At 41.1% G+C, this 16902-nt stretch overlaps 1 protein-coding gene across 2 annotated transcripts in view; it reads right to left on the bottom strand.

The window, feature by feature from the left end:
• The window catches only part of LOC118340742 (kelch-like protein 29), a 194566-nt gene that overhangs the window by 33841 nt on the left and 143823 nt on the right, over positions 1–16902 (bottom strand). For both annotated transcript variants that reach the window (XM_035678867.1, XM_035678868.1), the window contains exon 10: positions 11781–11979. In XM_035678867.1, coding sequence (XP_035534760.1) covers positions 11781–11979 — 199 coding nt within the window. The remainder of the gene's footprint in view (positions 1–11780; positions 11980–16902) is intronic.

The raw sequence follows: 16902 nt of genomic DNA on the forward strand, positions 1-16902 counted from the left end.
CACACACACACACACATTAATTATATTGACTTTGTTCTGCTATTGTTCTTCCTCATGATTAGTTTGCTGCTATTGCTGTACGTGTTTGTACTCCATTTCTCTTTATCACACGATATTTTTCAACTTTATTGGATTTTAAAAGTTTGACTGTTTTCTGTGCCTTTATAGGATTACATTTTTCATCTCTTTTCATCTCCTTTTCTTTCATCCCATTAGCTGTTTCAGTTTGTTGATATTGACTGCCTCAATTAACTTGGCAAAGTTCCTATGTCTATGTCTGAGCCAATTTGGCATTTTCTTTTTGCTGTGCACATCAATCAATGTTCTACTGTTTAACGTTTGTTTTAATATCTGTATACATTCATATGGTTAAAAAAAAAATATGGAATTCAATTTCATCTTAAAACATGGTGGAGGATGTACAAATATTACATTTCCTGATGCCACTGCTTTATTGGATCTTTTTCTCTTTAGTTTGACAAAGTAAAAGAAAAGGAAAAAAAGTGTAATTTCTTCTGTTGTTTTTCTACACAGACTTTCTCCTCCACCACACCAACTTGAACCCCCACAGTGTCTAATTAGAGCAACTAAATATTGCCTAACGTTATTCCACATGCTGCCTTAACGTGCCCAATTGTATATCTGTGGACATGCAGGTCTTTATTATCACCTAGTGCACATGTGCAGGGTTGTTCTGAGCGCTTTCCGCTTGACCAGACACGTCAGGGAGAGTCCACATCTGGGCGTTGAGGCTGCTGCGCAGCTCTGACCCCTGAAGCCCTGAACACATTCACAAGCTAACACAACCCAACACCGGCCTGTCAGAATGCAACAAAACAGGAGAGCGGCGCCGCTGACGGGGAGTCACGGCATTGGATCAGATGGTTGCATGGGTGTGTGCATGTGTGTGTATGTGTGAGTTTTTCCTAAGAAAACGAAGCCTCACAGGGATGGCTGTCACTCAGTCGGAGGTTTGATGGGAGTTAGGTAGAGGGATGAAGGGATGGAGGATCGAAGGATAGAGACGAGCGGATGGGGATGAAGGGATAACCAAGTCTTGACAGCTCTTGTTTTTTTTCCCTGACGGAGTTTATACCCATGACACTTCTGGGGAGAAAATGTCTCTCCTTCTCCTGATTGTTACTGACCTTTTGTTATATTTTTAGCATATTTTACATTCCTATATTCAGGAAATATCAACTGAGCACAAGCTTTGAGCAATATGTAGACACATATGTAATCAAACGCATTCTTAAGTGGATGATAGGGTCTTGTTTGTAACTCTGAGCAGCCACTGTTAAGCTTGTATTTAATTATTTATCCCTACATGCATACAAAACTGAAATGCAGTGAAATATGCAAGTAAATAATGCAAAATAAGGACAAGCTAGCTAGTCAAACAAAACTGGGGAAATGTTTTTGAAATCCAAATGAAATTCAGTGACTGCCTAACCTGGGTTGACTAATTTTGGAAAACAAGCAGTAAACCTTCTGACAGATTATCTTTTTTTTTTAAACTTGATATAGCTAAATTGTTAGAAAGCAGTTACAGGAGCAGCATTGGCACTCGTTTGGAATCCTGTTTGTGTCTTGTGTAATTCCAATATCTAGTTGCTTTTTGGCTCTGGGTGAAAAAAATCCACTCTCAGCTGCTTAATGTTCCACTGTGTTCTCTAGCTAGTCTCTTATTTAGCCTGCCTGCTGTTTTGCTGTGCAGGTAGTGTCCAGTTTTTATAGTGCTTTTTCACTGAAAACGCTGCCTGCTGCATCTGGAAATGACACTGATAACAGCAGTGAGAGTGAACCAAAACAGTACAGTTGTAGGCCATAAAACCCAAAGAAAAAGCTGTAAGACACTGAAGAGTTAGTGATAATTATCTGGGTTTGTCACTACGAGCGACACTTGGTAGTCTTTTGATCTATTAACTGAAAAACATTGATTATCGATGCTTTAAGAAATGCCTGAAATGGTAAAATAGAACAGCAACAACCGAGTCTTCAGTGAGACGTGAGAACAGTGAAGCAGTACAGCAGTGTGTATTAGGTGTAAACAGAGACTACAATGGTAACATCTGGAGCCCAATATTAAATCTCTCAGAGGAAGCTTGCAGTCATTGCAGTCTGTGAATTGTGTGGCAAAGAAAGTCCCAAAAATGATGTGTTCTGAGGGACGGACAGGCTCGTGTAAGAGCGGAATCTCAAATTGAAGTTGATGCCCACCCACAGAGCGTGACGCGCACACACACGCACACACACACACACACACACACAAACACCCCCTGACAGTTTCTGCGTATTGCTTCCAACCCAACTCGACTTCAACCAAATGAAACCTATCAGTGACAGGAGCACGCCGCCCATGCTTTACCCCATGGTGGAAACAGGCTGGATCCTCACTGTGGACACACACACACACACGAACGTACAGTCACTCCAGCAGAAGAGACGTTGATGGAAAGATGAAGACAGAACGGAAAGATTCTGTCGTTTCCTCTTTCCAGCTGCCATGCTGAGTCTTATCTCACCTTGTTATGTGTCTCCTTGCTCTGTGCCCCATGCTGTGACCCTGCTTTCCTTATTCCTCTTCTTTTCTACCCCGCGGCTAACACCTCCCTCGTTCTCTTCCTTTCTCTCTTTCTCAACCCACAGGAGACTTTACTCTCTCTCTCTCTCTCTCACTTTCTCTCTCTTCAAGTCGTTCCCTCTCAAACCCCAGGAGTCTTTGCTTTTTGTCAGTATACTCCTCCATTTCATCTTCCTTCACTCCATCCTGTTCTTTCAGTGTGTGCACCTTTACCTGTGTTTCAGGCTTTTCGTGACCTTGCTTTAAGCAGCCATACTGCAGGTACAGTCAAAGGGGCATTGTGGGGTTGGGTTGAGTTAAGTTGCATAGACATACACACTGACACCTAGTAGTTACTCAGCATGGTTGTTTGTACAACAAATACCAGCTTAAAAATTCTTATAAGCAGCTGTTGAAAAAACAATCTCACCTCAAGGTATATTAAGTAACTGTTCTGGAGCTTTCAGTCATATCACACAGTTTTCATTGGCACTGTTTCCTGGGTCAGAAACAAAATTTTAGCCAACAAAAGGGAGAAGTAAAGTGGTTATAAATAAAGGAATTCTGACCATTTACAATGTCCATAATAAATGAGCTTATTCTTATCTGCTGATGTGATACGATTGAAAGTGACACAACAGTACCTAAATGGACCTCAAAATAGAATGGGCTTGTCAAATTTTAAATTATTTATGTTCCTTCTTTAAACTGAATGATCACATCAGGAAGCGACAGGTTACATGCTGCTTTTGATGGTCTTTAGTTCAGGCTTGGATTTGTTTTGTCATTTGCTGCCTGAAACTGTTTAGTACAAAACTAGGCTTATAGAAGCACTGTTTCTAAGGTTAATACCTCAGCAACCACCTATCTGCAACAGAGTTGTTACATCATAATCGATTAAAGGATTTTGCTGTCTTTCATTAGGCTTTTAAAGCATAAATAGCATACTGATTGTCGTAGTTTAAAGTAGACTTGGCTCTTTCAGTAACCAGTGAGACCCAGGGTCATTCAGTCGGCTCAGTGCAGCTTGAGGATAAGGTGTTAGAGATTTGTTCCTTGTGTGCTAAACACCTCTACACTGCAAAGTCGTGGTATCTAATTAGTAAGTTGCAGTTTGTTTTGCACAATTCACATCTCAGTCTCAGAGATGGAAAGTCCTTATCTGACTTCTCTGCTTTTCTTCATCTCTCCTCCTTTATGACTAGTACAGATTTAAACAGAGAAATCCACAGGGGACTCAAAACTGTACTTTACGAACAAGTACATCGCTGTAATATAATTGTTCTCCTACAGTCAGATTATGAGTGTTTGAGCTCAGTTTTTCATTAGTCTTTAACTTTATTGTTATCCTGAAGGAAATTTGGTTGGTTTGCAGTCAGACATTAAACACATAAATCACAGGAACACACAGATGACAATGAAAAACAACAATCTAGTCTAGTCTGATAAGACAAAATGTGTCTGCTTGTGAATCAATGTGTTACATGTATAAATACATGTGTTAATATATTTATATAATGTATAACTGGGGAAAACTGGTAGTGTGCAGACGTTTACTCACTGGGTATCACAGCCAGAGTGTCACTGGCAGTCTGTCTCTCAGGTCTCAGAGCCATTTATATCTCACTGTTGGTCCATAACCATTTCCTCTTATCTCAGCCGCTTCTCTCTAATCTCTCTCTTTTACTTTTTTCCTTCCTAATCCTATGATTTCTCTCCCAGGGTGTTAATTTGCAATGGTGAGGATCGGGGGCAAAAGGCTCCCAAATAATGTCAGGGTCCAGGGAGGAGCAATATGTGCATGAAGTGCCTGTGGATGCATGTGTGCATTTTTGGATGTTTGTTGTTTGTCTGTTGAAAAAGCTGCACTCCAGTCACTGGCTGGTGTACTTGGAGGCCTCAAATGTACTCATACTATGTTTCAAGGGCAGTTGACTCAAATGAGTGACTTTCCTTTAGTGGTATCTAGCCATGCAGATAGTTTTGGTGTTTTGAGATATCCTTGCCCGAGATTTCCATCTCCACCCCAGTACAATGGAAGTGAATGGATTTGTGGTGTTTGCAGCATTGCAGAATTACACAAAAAATCCTTAACAGCATTGTGTCTTTCCAGAAACAGTGTCCCTAATACTCACGATCCAGACACCTCGCTGTGAACAGTTTTAGTGGAACTTCTTATTACCAAAGAAGTCCCTATGGAAACTGTGGGGTTTGTTCTGTGGATCTTCCAGAGTAACTGGGACAGTGTCACTGGAAAGAGATGTTCCTGTTGAATTTTTTAAATGTTATGTTTTAATGCTGTGAGCAGCGCACATGAAATTTCATTTCCCCTCCATGTACTGTATTAGGAGACAGAAACTTCAAAACTTGGCAAATAAAACCATAGCTATTGGCATGGCTAGACACAAGAGGAAAGTGAGAAAATGTTCTCTTGTAATTTGGATGAACGACCCATTAAACATTTTAATTTTATTTAAATCTCATACATTATGAATTGATGGATGCAGGAGCACATGCACCCACAGTTCAAACAACCAAATCAGCACATGCTCTGACACAGCTCTAACCAGGTCTGTCTGCGCTGTCTGTTGAATACTGGATGAGGATGAAGCAGCCTTGCAGCAGGTACAGCAGGTCAAAGTGGCAGATGTGGCATGAGCGATGCTGAGGCTGATCCATGTTCCTGTAAATGCTGCTGGCTTTGGGTCTGAGCACGAACCGCAGCTCTAGGAATAGAATGAGTCAAGTTTTCTGGCTACAGCCGAGGCAATCCTTCACCCGTCTCCCCCTCCCTTTCTCTCTCTCTCCCTCGCTCTTTCCCTCCTCCTCGGTAGCTCAGGCTGACAGTAGTCACTAGTCAAAAGGTCAAGCGGATGGAACCTTAATTTTGGTTGCAGCCCCTGCAGACATTCAGACCAGAGGTTATCTAATCTGGATTTACTGCCTCCATGTTACATTTATGAGCAGAGATAGATGTGTTTGCTTGAGATTTCACTGATAAGCTGCAGGAATATCAAAAACTCATACTCTGATTCTCTAGTGAATAGCTGCATCCAACGTCCTCTCTCTCCTGCTTTCTCTCTCTCTGTTTCTTTCTCCCTCCCTTAAATACCATCTCAGACTCCAGAAATAAAATCGGAAGAGGATCCGCTGAAGGGCACTCTTCACGTAGAGCGATTAAGACATTTCTGGCACACTCTCCAGCATCCTGCTTTTCCAGTTGGAGAGGTGAAACAGAGTAATCTCACGCTGCATTGGCTCTAAAAGACAAACCAGGCTGAATAATTACACAGCGCAGGACAATAATCAACAAAGTCCTGACATAAAAAAAAAACAAAAAAACGTTTATATGAAGCTTATAATTGTCTTTCCAAACTGCTGGCAGCCTCCCCGTCGCGATTGTCTTGCTTAATGGTTAGCACTGAAGCTGTGCGGCCAGAGAGAAAGATGACAAATAAATTCAATTACTCCATGAAAAAGAGCTGCTGTCAGTGTTGACGACGAACAGTCGAGGAAACATCGACGATCAGTGTTAATCGGGCCGAAGCTAGAAGCAGTAGGTGGCAGACTTCAGAGGGAAGTCATCTGATGGTCTTTTATGCTCTCCTAACAAGGTGTGAATATTCTTCTCCTCTCTTTGCGGCGGTGGCGCGCTACAGCCACTCTCCAAGGAGCCGCTGGCTGGTGGAGGTGTGAACAAGTAGATGAATGTCACGCCTACGGGCTTCAGACCTCACAGAACAGCCTGGTTTTATTGTCTCCAAACTGTGGATGCGAGCCAAGCTATTGTGCAGGATGATCTAATGAAATCCAACCATTTTATACCAGCACAGAACATGCACACAGCATTTTATTTGGCTTGCCTTATGCTGCAGGAATGTAAAATGGTTAATAACATCTAATATTTACATTTCATAAGTAATTCATGGAGCAGCTTAAATCCTGCTGCAACACATGCCAGGGTTCTCATCTCAGTTTTGAAAAAAAAATCTTGTTCAAGAGAGCTTTAAACTGAGTAATCTAGTACAAGGAACGATCACATAGATAAATCGCTTGTGCAGAAACGCTGGAGTGAACCTGCTGCATACTTAAACTCTTATCTCAGTTGCCCCTGCTGCTGCTTGCTGTGTGTGTTACTGTAGTTCTTAACTTTTCTGCCTTTAGATACATGAACGCTTGATTACAGATGATGAAGTGGACAGAGGGAAAGACAGGCTAAGAAAGAGCAGAGCTACTGTTTAAGGATTCCCTCCTACAGTGTATGTATTTAAAGGTTTAACAATGTGTGTGTGTGTGTGTGTTGTGTGTGTAAGTGTGTGTGTGTGTTAGACAGAGAAACAGTGTGAGCCGAGCTGGACCCCTGCGTCTCCTAGTCATTACAGCTCATTTGTCTGAGTGCTATTCCACTTGGCTGGGTTGAGTTAACAGTTTGCCCTGGCGCTCTCCACCCTCCTCTGAGCCGAGCACAGCGTCACATGTGGAGAGAAGGAAATGGGAACATAATGTATGGTTTTTCTCGGCATGCGTGCACGTACACACACAGCATGTATGCCAAAGAAAACTTTTCTTGCTCCTTAAAAGCACACAAACACACATATAGATGTAACAAATGCAGTGCATCTTACGACTTAAGACAAAATGGTTTGTGAGTAAGCTCCCAGCACCAGCGGCTGTTTAATCCCCCCGATCCCCTGGAAAGTCTAATGACAGCTAATCAGATGCATATCCACACTCTAATTAACCAATTAGCAGCTAATGGATACACATACAGTACGCAAAACACCGTGGATTCATTATGAGACACTCACATAGTTTTCACTTTACCCAAGACTCTTTTATGGCCAAATGAGGAAGACAGGAGGCTGTTAACAAAACACATCAACTACATGTCCCCTACGTTCCTGAAAAGTTCACTGCTGCTGCAGGAAACTGAGGTACAAGAAGACACAAGGTAAAAACAAGTAAAACTAGTGTACACATTATATCAAAAAAAGATTTTTTTTGAAACTGAAAAATACTTTTCTTTCATTCAAATTTTTTTTTATATTTCGTGATTACAGGACAGCTAATTTCTATGTTAAATATACATTTTTGGCTCCTTAATTAGCATCTAATAAAATAATGGGCTGAGCATCAACCTAACAGAATGCAGAGTAGGTGCAAAGTGAGACAGTCTCATTTTCAGTCAGTGAGTCAACCCAAAAATAAACTTTATGTGGTGGTGGTTATTTAGACTTTTATGACTCTTGCCTTGTCGTAAATGTTGTCCACTATTGTTATATATATATTTTTGTTTTAAACCAGGTCCATAAACTCTGCAGAGCAAGAGTGAACCAATGTGGTGACAAGCCAGGGCCTGTCAAAGTGACTGATAAAAATTTACCATGAATAAAGCATTGTAAGGAAATAAATTACAACAATGCAGCACAGCAGGACTCTGCATAAAGAAAAGAAAAACCTGGTAAAACAAGACAATTAAAGTTTGTGTGGAAACCATCTGGCTGGTTCTATTCAGCTGATCGAAAGAACTTTTTTAGAGCTTACAGCTAATGGAGCAAGTACTCATTAAGATGTCGGCCTTTTTGTTAAACTCAAAAAAGTTCATGCTATTCCATCTTATGAACACACTGCAGAGTGCATCTTCATAGTCCATTAATATTCATATTAATGGCTTTCTTATCCTTGACATGATATATGAGCTTAATTTGGCAAAAACATGAAACTGGTAAATAAGGTTTATAAGAAATTTTGCAAGCACATTTCTCCAGGTTTTTACCATCATAATATAATATTTAAAATGGGTCTAATGAATATTTCTATATAAAACCTACTACCAATTTAACGATGCTCTGCATGACCAACATAAGCACATGAGGCCAGAGATCAGAGAAAAGACTATCTCTCTATAGTTCTTCTTAATGCCAGCCACAGGGTCGGATTCGGCTGGATTCCCCTTGAAATCATTGAAACGAGGCAGTGGAAACACTACTGCTTTTCTCCAACACCAGAATCAACAATAAATGTTCCTTGTTAGAGCTTTAACAATGAATAAAAAGACTACGTGTACTGTGAAAAGTGCCACTTGTTGTGAAGAACCCATAGGGAACATTAAATTCTGCAGTTACCCTTAGCTCTATGGAGCTTGTTAGCATCTTTTAAACAAAATGTTTTGGTTTTACATCCCGTAACTTCATTGTTACCAGCACCAAATGGCAGACAGACAAAATGTGATAAGTGATTAGTGAACATAGTGGAGCATTTAGCAGCTAAAGTGACAAATATTTGCCTCAAGAGCTGAGACAAAACAGAGCTAAAAATGAGAGTGAATCATGCATTACTACGCCAAAAAAACACAACTCAAATGAATGCTTACTTTGTTTTGTTTGCTGTAAAGTAGCCACTGTTGGCAAACACCATTGCCATAACAACTGTAGTCAATATTGTATTTACAGTTGCTGTCTATTCTAGCTTACCATAGATATATCTTGGTATTACTGTATTTGTACATGTTGATAATAAGTATCAAGAAATCACAGTGCAGAAATGTTTCAGGTAATTTGGAAACAAAATTATATTATATTGTCCACCAGAGAACTGACAAGTAACTTTTACTTTCAAAAGTCCCTCTCAATAAGGGTCTTTATTTCTTTAAACTTTAAAGGAACAGTTAGACATTTTACAACTACCGGTTGGCTGGTGGCAGTTAGCTTTGTCAAAGATTGGAAATGGGAGGAAAGCTAAACTGGCTTGGTCCGACGGTAACAAAATATTTCTACTAGCACCTCTAAAGCTCATTAATTAAGACATTGTGCCTCATTTGTTGCATCCCCCCAAATTAAACGACATATTAAATTAAGAGTATTTGCCAAAATGGCAAACTATTGACATCCTAATGTATGTGTTTCTTTTAAAAAACAAACATCTGCCAATACCAAATTTTTTCCCCCCTCAAATATTTATATTTGCCTTAATAATCTAGTATAGGTTATATAATAATTAAATGTATAGGCTGAAAAAGTGTAATTCAACTAAAATTTATCACTAGTAAAAAGACTGAATATGTGAGGCACTCAGACATGTGTCTATGCACACAAACACACACACACTGTATGAACACAAACACACCCACTATAATACACCCACATATGCACGAGACTCACAAGTTCACAGATTGACTGCGCTCAGCAAGAAGTGCTTCACGGATGGCAGTTTTCCTTTCTTTTTCCGCTTGACAGACTTATCAACCGAGCTCAGGTGGTGCCCCATCTGCTTGCGCACATTTAAAATACACACACACAAACACACACAGCCACACACTCACTTACTGCTTACACAAGTAGACACATGCTCAAGGAATAAACTCAATCAAATGTCTGCCCTTCAAATTTCATTTCTGATCCCCCTGGCTCCTTCTCTCCCTCCCTTCCTCTGACCACATCTAGACCTCTCCTCCTGTTCTTCCACGTCTCTTCACTTTCTCGTCCTCTGTGTGCCAAACGCAACCCTCAACAACCTCAAACTCTCCTTCCAGTCCTTTTCTTTATCTTTCTTGCTGTCTTGCATGTACACGTGTTAGTCCCCACATCTACCTTTTAAATCCCAGTGACCATGCACCCTGCTGTGCAGCGCCCACCCTGTCCAATGCAGCAGATGGCTGAGCAACACATGCATGCACACAGACAACCACGACCACTGACACACACTCAGGCATAAAAAAAACACACTCAGGCTTACAGGAGTACAAAACACTACACAGAATGTCAAGGTACAATCATATTTATCTGTACAGCGAATCAGGACAAAGTTTTTCACACTTTACTTTCAACCAATACACAAACGTGCTGATAAAATACTCGGCCCAGATAGTCAGTCACAATAAGAATTCAGCTTCAGAGGATTTCAAAACTTGATCGAGAGAACTTACATATATTTCTAATTCACAGAGCCATCGGGGTATAATGCATCATAAATGTATTCATCCCAGTAGCATTTATGCATTTATATAATTCTGTTGCACAGAGCCACAAGCTGCTGTGAATCAATACACACTTCAGCCTTCATAATGGGGCTGTAGGACGCATAAGATATGCACATACCAAACACTAAAAATGGGCCTTGACAGAAAATGCTTCAAGAAACTGCTGAGAACAAAGAGAAACTACTGGATCGAGGATGAGTAATGGGACGATGCTGAGCGCATATAATGCCACAAATGTCTGTTCTCAAGAGGCAAATGATTCTTCATAAAGCCTCATGCAACTGTATTACAGGCAATTAAAGATGCAGAAATATTAACCTAATGCAATTCCCCCAATGTTTGTTTACTGGCAAATAAACACACTGGCTGGACAACAGCGCTGGCTAGTAAACTGATCTCTCCATAAAGTGCCATTTGTTAGGCAATTATCTTTATCCTACCAAGCAGAAAATAACTTGTGCCGAATGGTAAGGTGTGCTGGTGCGAAGCTCATAATACCATGCAGACACTATAATTAGGCAGCTCTTTACAGGGGGAAAGAGAGGGGTCCTGGCCGACCTGAGGGAAAAATCTAACGGCCAAAAGCAATTTGCAGGCGCCTTCCAATTTCCATGAATGATTCTTTGATTTTAACGATGTAAACAAACACGGTCTTCAATAGCTTGGACATCGGCGGCAGTCGGACAGTGAATGGTTGGCCGGTTGCTTAGAAAGCAAGGACAGACCTGACTGCGCCTAGCTGGTGTTAGGAAGTTGTTAGGAGATGTTTATGTGCTGCGTTTGCTGTAAAAGAGCTGGGGTACAGAAGCCTGCAAAACCCTGGGAAGCCATTATGGTTGGCTTTCAACTTCTCATGGTAACCTCAATCAGGCTTGGCTCCAGTAGTCATTTGTTTGATACTGGAAAGAAAAACCTGTGCTGACATTTGGAAATATGATCCGTAGCCCATGTATACTTTTAAGTATTTACAGTAGTTGTGTGGAAAACATTATGGAGCTCAAAACCATTGCTTTACTGATGTGGGCTTAAATCAATACAATTCACTGCTACTCCATGTGGAGACTCCTTGTGTGTGTGTGTGGGTGTGGGGGCGGGTGCAAGGATCTTGCCAACGTGTTCTAGGTCAAGTGCACTGGTGGGTGGCAGATCATGTCACTGCCATGTTGCTCTCAGGTCATCCAGGCCAAAGATTATGCACATCAGTTTATCTCTGCTTATGTGTATGAGTTTTGTGTGTACCAGCGGAGAGCCTTGGCCGAGTCCTGGGCGTCTGCATCTCTTGCCGTGCGTGCGGCAGCATGTGATAGCGCTTGGCCTCGTTGACCAGGTCGCGACACGCCTCAGACGACTTGATCAGCTCCTCGTTGTCCACCACATTCAGCAGGTAGGACGGGTGGATGAAAGGAAGACGCACCACCGCTAACAGCTCTGACAAATTCTGAGAAGACAGATGGAAAAGAAAGAAGGATTAGAGGTTGAAGGCTGCAATCAGTGAGCGATGCTTAAATAACCTAATAAAGAAACAAAAGTAAACACTAATAAAACCGTGTTTGCAGACAGTGAAACTGCCAGAGCTGATCAAAGAGGATTTATATGAACAACATTGAACAAACAGAAGACTAAAAACACTGTGGATCATAGTCAGTAAACACAGATACTCACATCTTTCACAAAGATCAGTTGGATTAACTCCCAACCTTATTATATATATATTTTTGCTCTACAAATAACTTTTTTAATAATATCATAAAAGAAGACAGGAAAAGCAACTGTCATGTTTTATAAAAGCCTGTGCTGTTAGAGTGAGGGGACCATCTTGCTACCATCAGCAAGACCATTAGATCAGTTCCTGTGAGTGTCAGGTCCTCGAAGCTTCACTTTAACACACTGCATGTGTTAGTTTTTATTGCTACACCTTGCCAGGACAAAATGCCCTGGCAAGGATGAAAAGACAAGAAATAATCTCTAAATTGCTGACAGTTGTTTTTTTTAATATATAATCCATGATAAGCATATTCACTCTTGTACATTCCCAAACACAACTATAAACAAGAGATTAAATGTTATTCATCATCGAACAAGAAAGCACAAATAACATTTTGTAAAGTTTTGAGTAAGACCTGCTCACCATCTCATTTTCGTATGTGCATTTGGCTACACTGTGAGGCGGCAGGGGGTATCTTACCGCTTCCACCTCCTGCCTTTGGATTTTTCCGTCTCCAAATTAAATCTTTTAACAGACTGCTAATGTTCTTCTGCAGTTAAATTAGGACCCAGTTCTGGTTAATCACAGCCCATTCAAGCCAAGAGAGGATCCAAAGCAAGATGCTACAGTCACATCAGCAAAAGTTTTTGGGGTCCAACAAAAACCACTGATTTTACGCAATTACAGCTCATAATTGGCACCTTTTCCTTTAAGGGGTGTCTTGAGGTGAGGCCTTGAGCAGTACGATTCGGCATTTGAAAGATTTAATGTTGTGGCGTGGAGCGAAAAGTACTTTTCAACAAAAACTAAAATATTTGCTCTTGTGTGTCTGTTTGTTTCATTGCTGCATACATTTCTGTGTGCCTATATTGTATAGGTGTTCAGACACAGAGGCAGGACAGGCTGTTGCCATGACAACCATGTCTATAGCTCTGGCTGCTGAGTGTTTGAGTATGTGTGTCTAAGTGTATGAGTGCCGGTCTGTACCCCCATGGGAGTCTCATCTATGTCGACAGTAGAAGCTGTAAACAAGCTTGGACAGAGCGACAGGGAGCTGGGTGGAGATTGACCCCGCTGACCCTTCGGCTCAGAGTGACGTGACCGTGCCACGGGGGGAGAGAGCGATAAAACACTGGACTCAGAGAAACATCATTCAGGGGGAGAACAAATAATAAGCTGACACTCTGTCTAAGCAGTTCCCTCTCCCACCTGAGGTCTTTTTGTTCTGGCATGTGTCCCATTTGTACAGATGTCCTGGGACCGGAGAGGAGGAAGTAAGAGCAGAGTGGAGGAGGGGAGAGAATAGCTTGAGGAGGAGGGGATAGGACAAGAGAGAGAATACGAGTGAGCACCTAGACGGAGGAAATGAAGAAGAAGGGCAGGACAAGAAAAGACAGAAGACAAGTGAACTAAAGAGAACTGAAGAGAAAACCAGAAGACGAGACAGAGGATGTGACGGTTTCACAGCGGTCGGACAAATCTGCTGATGACATTTCCTCTCTGAGAAGTGTGCTCAGAGTGAAACGCCGTGCCTGTAGATGGGACTGTATTTTTTCCTCCTCCATGAACATACACAGCTTACCATCAAACAAACAGCTCAATATCCACATAAACACTGACCACCGCTGCCAGCACCTCAGCTCAAACACAGCAAGAAAGGTAAAGTCAAAGCAAGCTACTTAGCATACTGAGATATTCTTCAGGGAAGAATCACTAGCGCAGGAGAAGTTACAACTTCCAATTAAAGTGCCCCCATAGTGGGAGATTTGCCCCAGTAGTTACTGAGTCATGTCACACTCAAATGGAGGTGACTTAAGCTTCAGGCTTACTGCTCTGCTTTTCTATTACAAGCTTCTTTTCTCCAGGTCTGCCACAGCCTCACCTTCTTCTGTGTTATGATGTATCATTAATGCCAGTAATCGGATGTGGACAAATTTTAAAAACATACACACGACAGTAAATCCTTTTTTAGACCAATATACTGAACATTAAAACAAATCTCCACTTTACAGCTCAATTTTATTGTATTTAATGTCAGTTTTGGCTCCTGATATCATACATGTACATTTTGCAGGCTGTTTGAAATAGGTCCACAACTGACCGTTCTGACCCTCAGAGCTAAATTAAAGCTGTATATGGGGCAGTTCCAGCCAGGTGGTGCCCTTAGCGGCACAGCAGAAAGAAATGTGGTAAGACGTCTGGGGGCGTGTGTAGAAATCTTGCTCCCATTTGCAACAGCAGGTGGACAAAAGCTTGAATGTTGTCTGTGGTCTTCTGCGGTGTGTGAGTGTGCATGCTGCGTGGCTTTCATCCAAATATTCTGGTCCACAGTCCAACAACATACAGGTCAGGTGGGCTGGAGACTGCCTGCAACTGTGAATGCATCTGTGTGCATTCACTGCATAACTATCGATGCAGTCATAACCTGTCGCAGATGTTTACATGCTTCTTGTGCAATTACTGCTGGGATAGGTATCAATGACCTTGAATAGGAATAAGCGAGCATAGAAAATTGGTGGTCTGGGTGCTCTTTCAGAAACAAGCTGCTTTCAGCAGGTCAAGAGTTCAAGGCGTGATAGGCAGACTAAACCACAGTTGAGCTCCATCCACACATGTTCTCATTAGCTGTATTGTCTTGGCGCAATGTCAACCACACCCACATCAATACTCTTGTACAGACACAGACACACACATATAAACATGGAAAGTTAAGTTTTCTTTACTTGTGAAGAATGAAGTAAAGAAAAACAAGCATCCCACTGTACCATCTGCAAATCTTAGCTCCACGCAAACCCACATCTGTTGTAGCCTCTTTTCACTTGCCAAACATATTTAAAATGGCAGTAAAACTACCTCAAAGAGACGGCATCTGGTCTCTGCAAAAAGGTAAGTACTACTACCACATAAATATCCACCCAAAAACACACCCACACATACACATACAGAACACACCCTGAGAGTTTTGTACATGTGAATGCAGAAACAGGCAGATGGATACATTTATACATGCATAATCTTGTTTGAGCATTCAGTCCAAAGCAAATCTTGTTGACAAGATTAAGACAATGTAAAGTCACTGAGGCTGACCTCTGATTAAATAAACAACCATCAATTCAATTGTACTGTAAACCAAATGGGATATCCCCTGAGTTTTTGTGTGTGGATGGACGTGTGTGGTGGGGAGTCGTGGGATAATGCCTGGCTGTTTTTCTCTACTTTAATTTAGCTCCTCCATCTCTCCCTCTGTCCCTCTATTTCTGAAAAAAAGGGGGAAAAAAAGATTTTCTCTCCATCTCTAATTCTAACTAACTCATTCTCTCTCCCACTTCTTTTTCACTTTCAGTCTCTCTCTGCACCTCCATTCCCGCTCCTCACTCTTCCTCCCACACACGCATATATCGGCATGGAAATGAGGGAGAGTTGCACACTTGCTGCTGATATTCAAATCCAAAGTGTCAGACCCCACAAAAAAGTCCTTCTTTGCGCCACCCATTGAAACTACTAGCTGGAATCATTGCATATATTGTAAACTCGAGGTTCTTGTTTATCTTTTGAAATAACACAACATTTTTCTGTTATTTTAGATGAGTATTTTATGAGCTAATTTTCTTTAGGGGGTTGCATTTGTAGTTTTTTTGCACTGCATACTGTTGTATCTTGTAGTCACTGGCTCACTCATGGACGCTGAAGGTATGGCTTATGCCTATAATTGTCCAATATACACCATAGAACCTACTCTATACGTCAGTTTATGTTTCAGTAATCACATGGTTTTATGCAAATCTAATTCAGATGTAGTTCATGTATGCTGTGAGGCTGGGCAGTTCATTGTATTTATTCAATATGTTGTTAATTACTACATAGTCTGCTTTCAATCACTTGCCACTGTGCCTCTATACTACAATTGACTTTATAGATTATTGGTGTAAAAGGTAAAGGCCCCATTCAGCAGGTGAACTTGTTAGCCATGCTAGCAAAATGTCAGTCCACCACCTATGGTTCAGACTAAAATATCTCGACAACTATTGGAAAAACTGACATTAAATCTTGTACAGACATTCTTGGTCCCCAGAGGATGAATCCTACAGACTTTACTGATTTACTGACTTTTCACGTCTCAACAACTGCAAGATGGTTAACCATGAAATTTGGCACAAAGGTTCATATTCCCCTTGGAGTGAAATGTAGTGAACCCCTGACTTTTAATCTGGTGCATTATTGGATCAATACCTGCAAAACTCCCATCATCCTCATCTGTACTTTGAGTTTAGTGCTAATTATCAATGTTAGCTACTTACAGGCCAAGCTAAAATGGTGAAAACGGTTAACATTATGTTAACCATGTTGGTATTGGCATTGTGAGCTTGTTAGCATGCTGAGGCTAGCATTTAGCTCAAAGCACTAGTAGACTCATCCAGAACTCTTATAGAAAGCAAAGGTGGCAACACAAATCCAATGTCTGAAAAAAATGACATAAGCAATTTGTGATTTTGGGTTGAACTTTCATTTAAAGAGACATGTCCTACTTGACAAATTATGAACTAGGGATGTAACGGTATGAAAATTACGGTTATAGTGACCAAAATTATCACAGTTTTCGGTATTATAGCGGCATTTTTTGAAAGTGTGTTCAATATGTTTAGAAAGCACTGATAG

The sequence above is a fragment of the Morone saxatilis genome, unplaced genomic scaffold (assembly GCF_004916995.1).
Source record: "Morone saxatilis isolate NCDOM2014 unplaced genomic scaffold, NCSU_SB_2.0 Contig7, whole genome shotgun sequence".
In the NCBI taxonomy this organism is placed as follows: Eukaryota; Metazoa; Chordata; class Actinopteri; family Moronidae; genus Morone; species Morone saxatilis.